Raw genomic sequence first — 17,998 nt, forward strand, 5'->3', positions numbered from 1 at the left:
TGTATCTTACTTTATTTTTTTTGTAACTTCGTTTTACCCAAATAATTATGTAAAATAAAACTAAATGAAAAAAAAAAATGTCACTAATAATATGTAATAATTTTTTTTTCTTTTGGATGGATGGTGTAGTAGTGTAAGTAAATATTAATGTATGACGCATATTATCCATATATAATCGATTATTTGATCTAATAAATATTAGTCTTGATTTGAACTCCGGTCGTTTCACTTATCTCCCAACACACACCGTACACAACGTCTGAATATTCCCATAGATAAAGAATGACAATTAATTAATTATTAAACATGAAACATCGCCTTAGGGGCAAACCAGTGTGGACAAGGTTGCAATGCATTGCGGTTGCTTGTACTAAAAAACAAGGGATTTTTACTGGAACACGATTAATAGATAAACATGAGTTTTAAACAAGTAATTACCTACTCTAAAATTATCCAAACATGATAAGCACAAAATATCAGTATGAATGATAATGATGATCAAAATATGAGTATATATAATAATGAGAAACCCCTTCAAACATCGGACTCTTATAGCAATCCAAAATTTAAGTAAAAATTATATATCCGAGTCGAGGACGCTTCGGCATGAAAAAACGGCCAGCTCGCAGCGGGGAAAGTCCGAACCCTCACAGAAAACCGTGAAATAGTAGCATGCTTCTGTGTTTCGTATAGTTTGCGGGTGAGCCGAATTCTCGTTTCGATTCCTTCTTTTTACTCGTCAATCCTTTGCTTATAAGTGAGCATCCTATTCGCAGAGGCACTATCTCTGCGAATGTTCATAGGCGGTGCTGATCGCTTACCATCAGGTGAACCACCAGCTTAGATGCCCGTTTACTGCATAAAAAAATCGAAAGTAAATGGTAAAATAAATTAATTGTGAACAACATAATATCACAAACTTAATAAAACTATAGGTTTTTCAAGGCACATGCGAACTGGCGGGCTGACTAGCTCGCACTATGACCTATCTTATTTATACATATATTAGTATACTGATTTATTTAGTGCAATTGTAATTATATAGGTTTATATAGGGTTATAAAGATTTTATGCGAGAGAATTTTCAAAGAGATAAAATGTTTTAAATATAATAAAATAAAATATTGTTGATAAGTTATAACTAATTTTGCTGTAAATTGAGATAAATCAAGGGTCATCCATTAGCACTCCCGATCTTTAGATACTTATTATTCCTATATTTTGTTAATGCAGTGGTGACTCAGTGGTGAGGACCTCGGACCATAAAAATCGATAAGTCGGGGTTCGAGACCAGGCGAGCGTGCAGGAAATAAACAAATTTTTCAATTTATCTGCACAAGTAGATAACATCACCACTGCTCGAAACGGTGAAGGAAAACATCGTGAGGAAACCGGCATGTCCAAGAATCAAAAGTTCGACGACATGTGACATCTGCCAACACGCACTTGGCCAGCGTGGTGGATTAGGGCCTGAACCCTCATAGGAGGCCAGTATCTCAGCAGTGGGAACATATATGGGCTGATGATGATGATGATGATATTTTGTTATCCCTCCCTTTTCTAATAGATTCCTTCAAACAATGTACCTAATCGTATAGTAATATTACCGACCGTAATATACAAAAAATATTCAGTGCTCTAAAAAGTAAACCTGCTACACGGAAATAAACATTAATATAGCGACTAGCTACGTATGTGTCCTGAAGAAATGCCTTATAACAATAGTTAAATGCCGTATAAACAATATTTAATCCATCTTATCACATATAATCAAGTATGTAACGTGTCATCGACTCCGCATTTATGTAGATCTCTGAAAAACTCCGGTCAAGATTATAGTTAAGAAAAAATTGTGCATTTATGTGTGAGTTGTATTAAAAAATGGCTATTATAAATCAAGTTATTGCTACCGTAATAGGTAAGTCTTAATAGAGTTGTTTTATTTATATTTCAAAATATTGAGCGTGGAAATATGTGAAATGTCAGTTACATCACAGTTAATATCTACACTTATATTATAAAGAGGAAGAATTTGTATTCTGTTTGTTTGTTTGTTTGTAATGGACTCCAAAACTAATGGACCGATTTTCAAAATTCTTTCACCATTAGAAGGTTGCAACTTCAGAAACTTTTGAGTGACAAATATGTACCACGGGCGAAGCCGGGGCGAACAGCTAGTTACTACTATATCTGTAGTGTTAACGTTAAGTGCGTCTTGCCCTACTAATATTATAAGAGCAAAAAAATCTGCCGGTCTTTTCTTCACGCCTAAACCGCTGAACCGATTTGAATAACATTTGATACAGAGGCAGTTTGAGATTCGAGAAAGGACATTGGATAGTTTTTATCCCGGAAATCCCACGGGAATGCGAACTATACATATAAAGACCCGGGAGTGTCTACTTTTCCTTTGATTGTGTGGGCGGAGGTACCTACAGGCGGATAGCTAGTATAAATACCTAAAGGTATAATGATTGTACCTACAGAGTTAAAACTTATATCATATAATACAAAAATTAACATATTTTTAAAAGTTTTAAAGAATATAAGCTCTCTCAAGTTACTTTTAAATATTATATTATTTACCATTAATACACCAAATAAAATTGTCTATTTTGAGGATTGAATAATCAAAATCCTCTATTATAAGGTCGCTTTTATTATCTTCACTTGTATATTTGTATGTAACTGACTCCATACATTATTTATAAACCCACTTTAAAAGGACAGATTGGATTTAAACATATAAAAGATCGGTGACGATACACAAATTTCGTAAGATTATCTTATTATAAGTGATACGACGTGTTTTATAATAACAAATACAGTCCTACTAATTCGAACCTCTATATAATTCAAAGTTATCACGAGTTCCCTACGAAATCTCTTTATATTTTGAACTAAATCCATATATTTTTGTACACCTGGTAATTCAAACGATAAAATCACCATGTATTTGGTATAGTCTTGGATAAACAGTTAATAACAGATAGTTTTTTCAGTAAGCGGCCTCTGCTTCATGTTGGGCATGTCTTTCACATGGCCCTCATCAACCATGGACCTCTTTACCTCCCCGAATACGCCCCTCAATAGGATGATGTCAGATTTCGAAGTGTCCCTCTTGGGAAGCCTGTCTTGCATCAGCGCCCTTCTAACGCTACCATTTGTGGGAATCCTGATGGAAAAGTTTGGAAGGAAATATACTTGTTTCGCCCTGTATTCGCTGCAAATGGTAAGGCTCATATGTTCTATAGTTTCGTCTAGTATAGTCTGTGTGTAGTATTTTCTGTGGTTTTACATATTCGAGTTAGAAATTTTTATTTAAAAAAAAAAAATAAAAAAGTTAGTTATATTAACTCTATAATAAAGTTATTCTCTCTTTTTACGATAATTATAAATAGTATTTATCGGAGTATCTTCAAAATTCACAGCCCTCGTTGCTTTTTGTAAATACTTCATCCCAATTTAATATTTCCGTAAATGAAAGTAATAAAAAAAAAATTAAGCAACATAATAATATTTGGTTTTTTTTTACTTGTAGTTGCCTGGTAGGGATCACTGCAAAACCTCTTTGACCGCCTCCTTGGTACAGTGGTTAACGCGTGAGCGTAGAACCGAGGGGTCCTGGGTTCAATTCCCGGTGGGGACGCACAAAAAAAAAATGTCTCGGTCTGGCAGGACACAGAAGGCTGATCACCTACTTGTCCGTAAAGAAAATCGATCAGTGAAACAGATGTACATCATCTGCCCCATACCCCACTAGGGGACACGGGACTTCACTTTTATATTGTTTTTTTAATTCACAACTATAAATTAACTGTGTATATCTGAGAAAGTATAAATTAAAATTATATTAATAATAATAACAATCGATTCCACAGATCTCTTGGATAATCATCATATCCTTCAATTACGTGGAAGCCATTTTGCTAGCAATATTCATATCAGGGATCACCAGTTGCACTCTTCTCATTATACCCGTGTACGTGAGCGAGTTCTGCCAAGAATCCATACGTGGTTCGATGGCATCTAGTGTGCTTATGTTTTTCGGATTTGGCATGCTCACTTCCTACCTGCTAGGCGGTTTGGTGCCATACAATGTTATGAACTACATAACATTGGGTCTGGCTGGTGTTGGAGGTCTGCTGATTACTCTGGTGAAGGACTCCGCGTTGTACCTGATGATCAAGGGACGGGAACGCGTGAGTACTTTCATATTGGTGTGATTGAGCTATTTTAAGGATTGTATATCTAGTAGATGAACTTAAAGGGCTAATGAAATTACATTTTAATGATTGAATGAATCCTGATTTTGTCGTGGTTGTATTGTACAGTTATTTCAACCGACGTTCCTAAAAAGAATCTCTCTCGGTTCTCAATTTAACTGTTGTGTTTCCTTTGTTAGTCGATAATTCAGTGTTTTTTAATACAGGAAGCTGCTCTCTCTATTGCGCATTACAAAAGTTTGAATGCTAACTCGAACGAGGTCGAACAGGAGATAAAACACATTAAGAGACTCCTAAATCCTGAATTGGATGGTATGTACTTGTTTATTATACGGTTTTTATTTATACTATAGAATAAACTTTAAATACAAGGAATTTTATAGCTAGTATAGTATTAATGTGTAGTTATGGTTAATAGTATTTCTTAAAGTACTATAATACTGTAATATATAAAAATAATATTAACAACACTTTGTTTGTCCGCCATGGACTCCTAAGGTACTGTAATCAAAATTGCACACCATGTGCAGTTTGATCCAACTTAAAAAATAGGATAGTTTATATTATATCAACTACGATAAAAGACTATCCGGACGGAGCCGGGGCGTGCAGTTAGTATTTGTTTAAGTTCTACTTCACGTAATAAGTATACGTATACGTATCTTAATTGGTCTCAATGTTAATAAGCCAATAAGAGTGTTTTTTTAACCTTAAAAATTGATGATAATAATTATTTATGGGGTCTAGAATGAAAACGTTCTCCGATATTTATTCGCAGAGGCAACGCCTGAGGAAGAAATGTTAAAACCGGAGTTGAAACCCAAAGAAAAACTGTCTGTTTGGAGATTTATGAGTGAGTGTTTACACCTACATGATTTATTTTATTGCCATCTATGTTTTTAACAAGCTTTTTATTGGCTTCACTTGTATGTTTGAATGTTTGAACCGATTTCATTTACTTTTTAAGAAATATCGAGGAACGATGACAATATCCAATAATGATCTTTATTCTATTTGAACTCGGCAATCCATTTGTAGAGGTGTAAGGTCTGCAATCGACCTTACGCCTCCGCGGCCCGTGGTAGCGCTTACCATCAGGCGACCCACCAGCTCCATTGCCGACGATAATAAAAAATATTCTAATTTGATAAAATTCGATTTTCTATAAAAGCGTGTTTTTAGCTTATTTTAACGTAATAGTTAAAAACCATAACAATTTTCGCAACCGGATTAAAAATATTTCTTATCACATTAGTGTATAAATAAAAAATACATAGTTCTCTGTATGTTCTAGAAAAATCTAGATCATCCCGTCGCGCTCTGGTCGTCTGCCTCGTGCTGTACTCAGCTACAGTCTTCCAAGGTCTGGTCGTGGTGCAGGTGTATGCAGCACCGCTATTCGGGAAGGCAGTACCAAGCATGTCTACCACGTTATCCAGTGTTATATTCGCTATCGTGACTGTGGTGTCCGGAATGATAGCGGCCTACCTTGTTGAGGTTTTAGGGCGGAAGGTAAGGAGGTTATAGGACACAAAATCATATCTCTGTTTGAGTTGTAAATGCGTTGCTAAGCAACAGAAAATTTAGAATACATATCAACTTACATTAAGTAACAATAAAAGCAGTACAGTCACAACACTCAAAATGAAGCACGGGCTTTGAAACCATGAAACTAATATTTAGTGGGCATTATATTAATCATATAGAAAGAAAGAAAGAAAGAGTCTTTCTTTCTTTCTATCTCTTCTTTAATCATATCAATCAGTTTTAACACGCTTTTATTAGCTTTCCCTTTATATCTGAATGTAACCACTTATTTCGAACTACTTTAAAAGGACTGATTTAATTTTAATTTCGTATCCTTGTTAAGTGGATCGGTAACAATACAACAAGAGATTATTATCCTATCCTTATTATCCTTATTAGGATTGCCGGGATTAAATCATTTGTTTGCTTACGTATAGGTACTCTGTATTCGATCAAGTGTGATAATTTAGATGATAATGTAATGATAAACAGTGTGTTTAACTGTGTTTATGCGTAGCAAAGTCCAATGCTAATGTTAATTACGAAAATATCGCCTGCATGCCTTTCTTACCCTCCTAATGTTTTAATCATTTAAGGAAATACTATAAATTTCTTTACTTGCAACCCCAATTTAACTGCCTGTTGTGCTTTTATAGAGTTTATTTATAGAATTTATTTGTCTATGATTTGGTGATTAATAAAGTTTTTTTTTATTAAATTTTTTGATTTAACGGAATTTCTATGTCATACAGCCACTCATGGTGTATTCATCAGTAGCAGCGGCGGTTTGCTGCGTACTTCTAGCAACCCAAATTCAGTTTGAATGGGGACCCAATTGGACGACTGCGGTATTCATATATCTTTTCTGCCTCTCCTATACAATTGGTGCTGGCACCATTCCGTATATCTACTGCGCAGAAGTATTCTTACCTGAGGTGAGTATCTACACCACAGATAACAAATATAATCCCAACTATCCCCTAATTACAGTTTTTGAAATCGTAGAACGAAGTTATCTTGGAAACTACGGGCTCTCATTTTAAAGTAAATTATTCGTGCACTATTATTTAAAAAGACAGTAGAATGTATTAACCGACTTTCGATTTCAAAAAGAGAAGGAATTTTTACTACAACAGTTTTTTTTTGGCTTTGTCAGAAAAAAATTTGAACTTTAGAACTTTCGACTGGATGAACCGATTTTGATGAATATTCTTTTATTAGACTGGTGACTCCCGTGTGGTCCCATTTGGTCTTGTTCTGACAATTACAAAACGGTTTAGTTTTTGTTATAAATGCATTTGATTATTTGATTTCATTTTATCAATAAGTGTATACGAAGATATCCTAATATATTTGAGAACGCGTCCGTAATAACTTCTATCTAAAGATGTCATGTTGAACTTCTACCAACAAAAACTACGTATATGTCTATAGACAGTCGTAATCTCTATGATATGTACAAAGGATTCATATTATGGTACCTTTTACACCCGTTATTTCATATTTAAAGATTTTCTACGTAATAAAGTTGAGCAAATACGTTTTTTCCCAAACCTCAAACTTAAACACTGATAACAACAATTTATCTAACAAAATAATCTTAGGTATTGTATAATCTCTAAGATTTTTATCGTTACAACTTTCTTCCTTACATTTTGACCAGAAAAACCAAGCCACCAAATAAAATAATCTAGATAATATTTAAGATATAAACTAAACTTAACCTTTCTCCACTTCGTAATTACTTCATACATTATAAGAAGCTTTACCCTTTTATAAAGGAAAGATTTTTAGACTGTGGTACTAAATTACAGTTCGATTTTTAAAAATGCCGCCGCTTTATATCGACTTTAAAAAGATGTTATCAATTTCGGGCAACTTGATGACAGTTTAGTTTTCTTGTTAAAAATAATTATTAGTATGCAATGACGTACCTCCCATTTAGTTAGTTTAAATTTTGAATCATCCACATCATTGGACCATGGAAGTTAAAGTTCAGCTGAAGCACATAGTGGCATACCACTAAGACGTGAAGTTGCAGCTTTAACGATGAAATAATTTTTGAAATCGATCCAGTAGTTTTTGTGTGAAAACATTACAAACATACTATCATACAATCTTTCCTCTTTACAATAGTAGTATAGACATACATATAAAAATGGTAGTATGATCTACATTGTATTTACCACATAATTAATATGATAATTATATTTTTTAAGTTTATGACCGAATCATTCAAGAATCGCGCATGAAAACATTCGCGTAATATAATTTTTTACACTCTTGTAGGGAAATAATATTTGCATATGTCATCATTCACCTTTTGATTTGCACATTCGAGCAAGTGACCGACATAACCTATTATTATGTGTAGTCTCTAGTATTTTCATTGTTTGTAGTCTCTAATATTATGAATGAAAACTTATCCCGATTGTTTCAGATAAAAAGCTTCGCGTCTATATTCGCTATGGAATGGGCCTTCCTTGGATTCTTTATAGTACTCTTTATTTTCAACCCCCTCGTTAGTTATATAGGTAAGCGTGAACAATATGACATGATTTCATGACATTGCAAAATAAAAAAGAAAATTAAAATTTTTAATAGTTATCTATACACTGGATTTAATTCTTTGTTATATGCTATTTGTTAATTTTTAGTACATCATCATCATGAGACCATATTTCATGTTCCCACTGGTGGGACACAGGCCTTCTATGAGGGTTCATAATTAAGCACGCTCGCCAAGTGCGGGTTAGCGGTTTTAGTGCATAATATTTTAATATTTATCTATTTTCCAGGATTAGGCGGTGTATTCTATATCTTTGCCGTGGTGTGTTTGCTGACTGCAATATTCTGCGTCTTCTTCATGCCAGAGACGAAAGGACTGACTGTTGATGTTATACAACTGCAATTTGCTAAACCACGATCTCTTAATAAAACGTGAATCTCAGTCTGTGTTTAATTTATTTAAGGTCCTATGCAAAAAATATCCATTTATCTCAAAAAAATATTCGAAAGCTTTATAAAATGATTTACTATTAAAAAAAGTTATATTAACATTTAGGCCATGTTAGGTACCTAACTATACTTTTAAGCTGTACATATAATTTTATTATAAATGGGTCCTTCAAAATATCTATTAACATAATACCTATTTGAATTTTTTACCAAAATAAAACACAACAGGTACATATTATAACCTTATGAAATTAAATTTAAACTGCTAGAAATAAATTACATTCAACATTCGTTAAATAGGTACTTGGCCCGAGGCCGTGTGGATTGTATTTAATCCGAAAATTATTTGTTACTTTGACTAGATAGTATTATGTTATCTGTGCTTTAACGTTGCCAAAAGCGAAATGTCAGCAGTCATGTGTCATAACTCAATAGACAATATTTTTTGGCTACATTGGAGTGTTATTTGTAAACAAAACTGGAGAGTCGAGAAATCTTTGAAAGAAGTTAAACGAATGCAACGATTGTCAAATTATTTGCAAATCGGTTTTTTAAATACGTTGAAGTAAAGTATTATTAATTCATTTGTGCTTACATTGTGGAAGAGTGGTTGCGTAAAATAATCTGAATTCTCACGCTAATACTCTGTAATAAAGGTTGAATTGCATATCTATAACAAAACATGTCTGAAATAAAGAAGGAAAGTAAATCTGTCGAAACTCAAAATAATGTAACGACGGATATAGTCAAATTGGATGAGGAGCAAATAAAAATCAATAACAAATTGAAGGAGCGCTTGAGAAAGTACATAAAAAAGCTTGATGGTAATTAAATTTGAGCATGTGCTTTAAATTAGTCTAGATAATTAACTAATATTATATCTTAAAACGAGCAATTCTTGTATATATATATATAATTGGAATCTCGGAATCGGCTCCAAAGATTTTCATGAAATTTAGTATAGGGGGTTTCGGGGGCGATAAATCAATCTAGCTAGGAATCATTTTTAGAAAATGTCATATTCGTGTTTTATCGACTTAAACTTACTTTTTTAACAACATGGCATTTCCTAGAATTAAGCGACCAACTACATTAAAAGTCAATCTTTCAAATGAAAATCCTCGACATACCCGCAATATAGTATGGAAAGAAGTACTAGATTTAAATCCGATTTAAAAATTAAAACTGTGATGACATAAATATACATATACACTTGCGTAATTGATTGATTGATAAACTGTAAAAAATTAAGTATTTGTTTCTAATATAATATGAAACTAATTGCACTCACGATTTTTTTCTTTAAATAACCAGTTCATATTTTTTTATTATTCTGTCGGTAAGATCGAAAAATATTATTCATATTTCATCATTTTATTAGTATGTAATTCGTACTTAAATATAATTTCCCAAAAACACAATTTATAAAAAATATAAAAAAAAATACCCGTCATCCAGGTACTTTGTGTGATTGTAGAAGTACTAAACTGTACTTGTTGTGAGTTGTATAAAATTATGAATATTTTTATTACTTGATCAAGTATATTGTAATACTTGTTCGCGCGGTTTCACTCGCATAGTGCAAATATATCTGTAGCTTTGAAGTGTTAAATATCAATGAAGAACTATTTAGGCAAATAAATGTAAAAATATGTATGAAACCATTACATATTTGAGTATTGCATTAATTTCTAAAAATCTATAGATACTGGCACCAGTACTACAAAAGAAGAAAGCGAAAAGATAGAACTAGACACCTTCAAACAATTGTACAAGCCTAAAATAGATGGAAATGAAGCCTCATACAAGAAAATACCAAAATTCTATTTCAAACTGCCAAGATCTGATGATGTCCTCTCACAGAAACTAAGGGAGGAAACGAGAGCTCAATTTTTACAGAAGAAAAGCAAGGAATTACTGGATAACAGTGAGCTGAAGCATCTGTGGAGTCTGCTGGAGAAGTCTAATGGATGCTACAGTATGGCCAGCAGTGACGAGCTGACAATTGATTATTTGCAGTTCAGGAAAGTTCGCGATGAGGCTGGACCTAAGTATCGGTAAGTGAGAAGTTGTATATAAAATATCCGATATGTTATTATAGAATACACCTTAGTTCAGGTCAACAACTAGACTTTACACTAAAAAGGTTTAGGTTTTTAAACATAAATTACACAATTGAACAAATTCATGTATTTAAAAACAGTTCTCTGAGATTTTGTCACAAGATTTGTTTGATTCGACCCCACACTCCCAAATTTACATGATCTTTTTTAATATGTAAGTTTCTAATGTAAGTTTGTTGTAATTATTTAAAAAAGTTCTCAATACTTTTTTATTAGAACTACCTAAGATTTGTATTGAGATGACCTTCTAATGTAATTAACGCGCACCCAGAAATAATGTTGTTCTAGACCATACTTCACAGCGGAAGTATTTGGAAGGCTGCAAGCCGCAGAAGGTGGGGTGGGTCGCGTGAGAGGCGTGTCTCTGTTCAATTACGTGATGAGGAGGGTGTGGCTTCAGCAGACAAGGATCGGCCTTTCCTTGTATGATGTGACGGGACAGGGCTATTTAACAGAGCATGTATGTAACAGCATCGTAAATTTTATAAGAGCAACTATAGAGTTTCTTGCGGTTTTTCTCTGTAGAAACTGCTTTCTGAACCAGTGGTAAACGTTAAAACTGTGTTATGATGAGTCAAAAGTGCTTCTTCTAAGAACAAATAAATGTTTGAGTTTGAGTTTGAATGTTGTTATTTGTTATATAAATGCTTATAAATTCTTTAAACACGCCAGTTTTTTTTTGTATTCTTTAAAATTCTTCACGATAATTGTAATGTCCAAAACATTCCAGGATCTCGAAAGCTATATAGCAGAATTGGTACCGTCGCTAGCGGCACTAGATGGTCTGGACTCCTCCTTCACGTCGTTCTACGTGTGCACGGCGGCGAGGAAGTTCCTCTTCTTTCTAGATCCCCTCAGGGTGGGCAGGGTGAGAATAAGGGATGTGCTCTCCTGTTCATTTTTGGACGATTTATTGGAGGTAATCCTGTTTATTAAAACACTTAATATTTAATAGTTTCTGTTATGTAAAATGACCCTGTCGAAGGTTCTCAGAAAAAACACAAAAAAAAAACAGTTGAAATGAGGACTTCCCGCTTTTTTTGAAGTCGGTTTACTATAGAAATTAATCAAACTTAAATAAATCAGCTTCGGGAAGAAGATCTACCAATGGAACTGCAAGAACAGAACTGGTTCAGTGCAGCATCAGCTCTGAGAGTCTACGGGCAGTACCTTAATCTCGACAGAGATCATAACGGGATGCTGAGCATAAATGAATTGGCAGGGTGAGTGCGATTTACACATATACAAACGATCTTTTTTTTTCATCTATATTGTAGGGTAGTTGGGTAAAATTGTATTGTATAATATTTGTTTCAGAGTAAAATAAATAAATCAAATGCTTGCAAATTTTTTTTATGTCATTAGCAAGCAACTGAGCGGTGGTTCGCCTGATGGTAATAGGTGATATGACCCCATTTTAGATTTTAGAGTGCCCAACTTCTTGTACCTCTGTATAATGCCATTTGTACATGTTTTTCTTTTATTGTAGGATCTTTCCGTATTTCTCTATCTTCTGTGTGTGCAATAAAGTATTAAATAAATAGTAATTTTGGGTCTTACATCTAAGTATTCTAATAAACACGTGTTTAACAGGTATGGATCAGGAACATTGACGCGAGCGTTCCTACAACGTGTATTTCAGCAATGTCTCACGTACGACGGGGAAATGGACTATAAGACATATCTAGATCTAGTGTTAGCGCTGGAGAACAGGCGCCAGCCGGCCGCGCTCGCTTATCTGTTCAGGGTCTTGGATATAAACTCACAGGGGTATTTGGACGCGTTTACGCTGAATTATTTCTTTAAGGTGAGTTTTAGTATAAATGCAATTAACGTATATATATAATTGTTTTATATTGAAAGATTAGTTAGGTTAGATCATAGGTAGTATATTTATAGGAATTGAGGTTTTTCTCCCAGGTCTGTTTTGATTAAAATCTTAATATATAAATTACGTGTCACATAATTTGCTCCCCATGGACTCCTAATCAACTCAACCGATTTCAATCAAATCTGCATACCAGTGCTGTATGATCCAACTTTTAAGAAAGTATAGTTGAGAATATTTGAAAGAATAGAAAAAATTTGATCACGAGGCGGGATTCGAACCCGCGTTTTTTGCCAAACCGTAGCAACGCCTAGCATCTCGGCTACCCGTGATCCCGCCACAGTAATCGAATTTCTTCTATTCTTTCGGCTTTACGTGCCTAAGCCGCCACGCCGTCTATTGAGATGATTAAGAATCACATCACAACCAATACGAAACATTATTTCAATGATAACAATATTGTATCCATGGAACGCGGCCTTTGTTAAATTTTATTTTTAGTTTTATACCATTGAAATACTTTATAAATGAGAAATTTATAATGCATTACTATAGTAGATTAGATAGTAGAGTAGATAGTATAGTTTCCATCCATCCATCCATTCATCCCAGATTAGTCCAATATTGGATATAGTCCTCCCCCAAAACATGCCAGAGTTGCCATTGAGTTGTATGTTATCTCCATTACGATAAATGACTACGGGCAGAGCCGGGGCGTGCAGTTAGTCTATTTTAAAACTCAATTTTCAGGCAATACAAGAGCAAATGATAGCCCACGGCGCGGAACCGGTCAACTTCGACGACGTTAAAGACGAAATCTTCGACATGATCCGTCCAGAACACCCATCTCGTATCACCCTCCAGGACCTGATCCGGAGTGGGCAGGGCCACACGGCCGTGTCCATACTGCTGGAACTGCACGGCTTCTGGGCGTACGAGAATAGGGAGGCGCTGGCCGCTGCTGGGGACCATTCGTGAATGTTCTGGAAGGCTCTGGAGTGTTCTGGAACTCTTAGGGTAATAGTGTGTTTGGAAAGATTGTGGAAAGTTGTGGAATATACTGGAAAGTCCTGGTGTGTTGCGGAAAGTTGTGAAATGTTCTGGAATGATCAGCATGCAATGGCGTGGTAGTTAGATTGAGATTGTTCTAGAAGTTTATATGGACTTTTATATTCTATTGAATACTGTGGATTATAATTCAAAATATGATTTTGGAGATCTAAGGAATTTATCTAGAATTTTCTGCCTTTAAAAATATTCAATATTTATGGGATTGTTGTAGAAATTTCGATAATGTAACATCTCAGTGGTATAAATGAATATGAAAATATTGCAGAGTTGAGCATTTTTCTCAAGATTTGTCTAGAATTCACTTAGTATTTGTTCTTTCTAATGATTAAGTTTGAGAAATGTCTACTTTATATTATACCAGTGTCGCTATTTCAAGATTGAAATTAAATGACGATATACGATGTACTTATTTACATTTTTATACCGTTCAGATAACTGTGACCTCTTTTTTATATTAATAAAAAAAAATGGCGTGTGTGCGATTGACAGAAATGAAACTTCAATAAATCGACAATCGAATGAATAAAATACTATGTATAATTCTGTCTCGTTCCTTGCCGGCTTCATTCTACACATGTTTGTATTTCTCTTACCTGTCGTTTTTTCCGTTGCATCAGGTTTGAAATCACAACGATTCTAAAGAATTTTCACTTCAATAAATATTGAAACAAAATTGAGTTCTATTTTATATCCTGCAGATATAAAAATTTTGTGTTTTTGTATTCGTGTTGCTTATAAGAAGAAATAAACATATAAATGTATTCTTATTTCAATACCAATTTAATTTTTTTTAGGTTTAGGTTTAAGAAATAATAGACAATTTTCTGAATTGCATTTATTTCAACCAAACTACGTATTTTTAGCAACGAAAACACCAATATAACAATATAAGTGTAAAATATATAAATAACATTTGTATATTGAATTTCAGAAAAACCTATGTATTACTAAATTCTTATTATTGCACTCTGAAATATAAAGTCTACAGTATATAATGAAAATTGTACTGTTTGTTTGTACTTAACTTTAAAGCTAAAAATGCACAGATATTATTAAAATAAATTATAGAGTATAAAAATACATATTAATCTATAAAAATTTGATCAAGTTACACAACTTAAAATTATGTAAATAATAAGAGAAATTAAATCTCTCTTAGAAATCTATTTTGTGCTTGTGTTGTAAATATATATAAACAAATAAAAAAAATTATTAATTACTTGAAATTAATTGAAGCAGTATATTGATATAAAACAATATCATAAAAAATAAAATGAAATAAAAGAATTGTTAAAATGTGCGATATTCTAGTAAATTGTAAATATTTATTGTCTTTTTTTATTGTTTTCTATTTAATACATCTCGATATTGAAACCAAAACGCATATTAACTTGTTGATAACTGTTTATACGCTTATATCGACTCCTGCGCACTTCTATACTCATACACGCTTCCCCTTTCAACAAATTTGTTGAATTTCTCGCCTGTACGAACATCTGGACCGGCTGTCCCGGGCACGCCGTAACCGCCACCGCCCGGAGAGCTCATTATGTATTTATCCTGGAAATAGTTTGGATTACAAACATGAATTATCTTTTCTCAGGTGTGTTTTAATTATTTTTTAAGGGTGCAGCATGAGTTACAATGAAACACGCACACATAGATCCAACGAATCAGCGGTCTTTGTACACGGGGCTGCACGCACACATGCGTACATATAATCGGTCGGAAATAAGGATATGCGCGTATCGATTGTACTAAAATGTAAATCACTATGAAATTACTTTGCTGCTTAATTATAATTTGACTAAACTATAAAAAATGCCCGTGTATAAGAATGGTTAAGAAAACTGAATTGTCTCTAGTGTAAATCCTACTAATATTTTAAATGCGAAAGTTTGTAAGGATGTGTGTATGTTTGTTACTCTTTCACGCAAAAACTAACCGATTGCAATGAAATTTGGTACGTAGACAGCTGTACAACTGGAATAACATATAGGCAACTTTTTATCCCGATATTCCTACGCGATACGCGCGGTAGATAAATTTGTTGATTTCAACACACTACCAAATTAACATATAGTTACCCTGATTTTTTTACTAGACATATAATATTATGAAGTCATATAACACCATATGATACAATATAGCATTATATTGGAATCGAACCTACTAACTCTTATGACTATCTTCTCTTATCTACAACTCACCCCAGGGTACGCTTCTATGGAGGCCTTTCCACCCAAATTGATAAGTCTCCCATTGACTCTTTGCAAAAGGTTCAGACCTCTTTTACCAGGTTCACCTCCTGAAATAGTTTAGTTAGTTTAAGTAATTATTAAAATTATATATGCTAAAGAAACTCTGTGTGTCTCTTCTTCAGGCCAAAAACAATGGACTGATTTCATTTTCTGATGAAATTTGGCGGAAAGATAGTTTGAGGCTCGAAAAAGGACAAAGGACAGGTTGTAATACGTTTCGTACCCCGCGTTTCCAAGTGCCCCATCTGACCCTGATCATATTTTCATTTCTACACTTATATTATAAAGAAGAAACTTCTGTATTTTTGTATGCTCTTACACAAATGGACCGATTGAAAAAAAATATTTCACCATTACAAAGCTGCAAATTCATCGAGTGGCATAGGCTATAATATGTACCACGGACGAAGCCGGGGCGGACTGCTAGTCATTAACAATTTAATTACAATTTGACCATAACCCAATATTGACACAGATCCAACACGCAGAGGCCTTAGAGAATTTAATGTGTTGTGGGACACCAGCCGCAGCCTGCCCGTGACTACTCCATGGAGATACAGCCCTGGGCAGTCCACGGCCGGTGTAGGACTATTGCAAGATAGGGAAATTTTATAACTGAAGACTAGAAGAAATTCGATTACTGAGGTGGGATTATGGGTGGCCGAGAGGCTAGGCGTTGCTACGGTTTGTCACAGAACCCGGGTTCGAATCCCCGAAATCCCTTCGTAATCAATTTTTTTCTTTCGAAATTTCTAAATTTAATAACTGAACATGCTTATTTTTTATACTAGCGGTCCGCCCCGGCTTGCCTGTATTACATACATAACCTATAGCCTTCCTCAATAAATGGACTATCTATCACTGAAAGAATTTATCAAATCGGACCATAGTTCCTGAGATTAGTGCGTTCAAATATACAAACTCTTCAGCTTTATATTATATGTTGTCCCATATAACCCAGACACTACCGTTCATTCCATAAGGCTGGAAGACCCTTCTTTCAGTGAGTACGGACAACTGCACCGTCCTTCGGAACACCAGCTCGCGAACCACGCCGTCACCACCGGACCATTTCCCTGAAAAATGTTGTCTTATTTATTTCATGTATTGAAATAAGGTTCTTATAGTCTTGTTAATTTAAAATAGTGTTTATTTTTCTACATTTGGGAGTCGAGCACGCTTCGGCACGAATTAGGCCAACTCGCACCGGGGATGTACCACACCCCCACAGGAGACGCAAAATTGTAGCGTGCTACTGTGTTTCATGTTTCGTGAGTAGGGGAGCCGGAGGCCCGGTTCCTTTTCCTCACCTTTCCTATACTATTCCCTTGTTCCCATCTTCAATTCTTTGCTTGTCCCTTACCCTTTAAAAGCGGACAGCGCATGCTTAGAAGCCCTACTTCTGCTCTATTCATGGGCGGTGGTGATCGCTTACCATCAGGCGAACCAGTTCAGTTGCCCGTTATGACATAAGGAATAGATTTCTTACCCATTCCACCAGATCCGGACCTCAATGAGAAGGTGGGCACCATCAGCGGATATCGAGTCTCAATGATCTCCACGTCAGTAATCCTCGTGTTTGTCATGTGGGTGTGGACACCTCCAGTGCCTGGCCAACCTGGACCCTGGGGTGATTAACCGACTTTACAAAACGGTAGACCATGATTGCACAGAGCATGTCTAAACTAATATAGGGCTGAATATTGGTTTTTTAGAACTAATCTCAGTAACTATAAGACTAATTCCAAAAATTCTCTCAGCCTCGGATACCAGATATACCGATTTTTTTAAATTCGATACATTTGAGACTAGCTTTTGCCCCCGGCTTCGCACGCGTTAAATTCGGTCTAGTTAAATAGATTTTATAATACATATAAACTTTCCTCTTGTCTCTATCTATTAAAAAAAAAACATAAAAATCTGTAGTGTATATATATATATACTTAGTCTGGCCATAAATACTGTTACACTTAATTATAAAAAAATATTACATTTGAATTTCGA

The 17,998-nt window shown here is 34.5% G+C and overlaps 3 protein-coding genes across 4 annotated transcripts in view; 2 read left to right on the forward strand and 1 right to left on the reverse strand.

Moving 5' to 3' along the window:
- The first annotated feature begins 3,028 nt into the window (after positions 1 to 3,028).
- LOC119837149 (facilitated trehalose transporter Tret1-like) lies at positions 3,029 to 8,697 on the forward strand. The gene is made up of 8 exons (XM_038362671.1): positions 3,029 to 3,232; positions 3,882 to 4,202; positions 4,433 to 4,538; positions 5,005 to 5,079; positions 5,521 to 5,738; positions 6,506 to 6,688; positions 8,194 to 8,287; positions 8,552 to 8,697. The coding sequence occupies exons 1-8, from the start codon at positions 3,029 to 3,031 to the stop codon at positions 8,695 to 8,697; spliced, it is 1,347 nt and encodes a 448-aa protein (XP_038218599.1).
- Positions 8,698 to 9,148: 451 nt separating this feature from the next.
- LOC119837106 (serine/threonine-protein phosphatase 2A regulatory subunit B'' subunit gamma-like) lies at positions 9,149 to 14,204 on the forward strand. Its single transcript, XM_038362608.1, has 7 exons — positions 9,149 to 9,535; positions 10,417 to 10,768; positions 11,123 to 11,294; positions 11,565 to 11,753; positions 11,921 to 12,057; positions 12,428 to 12,641; positions 13,413 to 14,204. Exons 1-7 carry the CDS (start codon positions 9,394 to 9,396, stop codon positions 13,638 to 13,640), a joined length of 1,434 nt encoding a protein of 477 aa, XP_038218536.1. The 5' UTR covers positions 9,149 to 9,393; the 3' UTR covers positions 13,641 to 14,204.
- A 354-nt stretch (positions 14,205 to 14,558) lies between these two features.
- The window catches only part of LOC119837062 (5-oxoprolinase), a 22,752-nt gene continuing 19,312 nt past the window's right edge, over positions 14,559 to 17,998 (reverse strand). For both annotated transcript variants that reach the window (XM_038362551.1, XM_038362552.1), the window contains exons 26-29: positions 17,484 to 17,619; positions 16,963 to 17,070; positions 15,944 to 16,041; positions 14,559 to 15,293 (exon numbers count right to left, since the gene is read on the reverse strand). In XM_038362551.1, the coding sequence (XP_038218479.1) occupies positions 15,147 to 15,293; positions 15,944 to 16,041; positions 16,963 to 17,070; positions 17,484 to 17,619 (489 nt within the window). In that variant the 3' untranslated portion in view covers positions 14,559 to 15,146. The remainder of the gene's footprint in view (positions 15,294 to 15,943; positions 16,042 to 16,962; positions 17,071 to 17,483; positions 17,620 to 17,998) is intronic.

Source organism: Zerene cesonia, chromosome 26 (assembly GCF_012273895.1).
Source record: "Zerene cesonia ecotype Mississippi chromosome 26, Zerene_cesonia_1.1, whole genome shotgun sequence".
In the NCBI taxonomy this organism is placed as follows: domain Eukaryota; kingdom Metazoa; phylum Arthropoda; class Insecta; order Lepidoptera; family Pieridae; genus Zerene; species Zerene cesonia.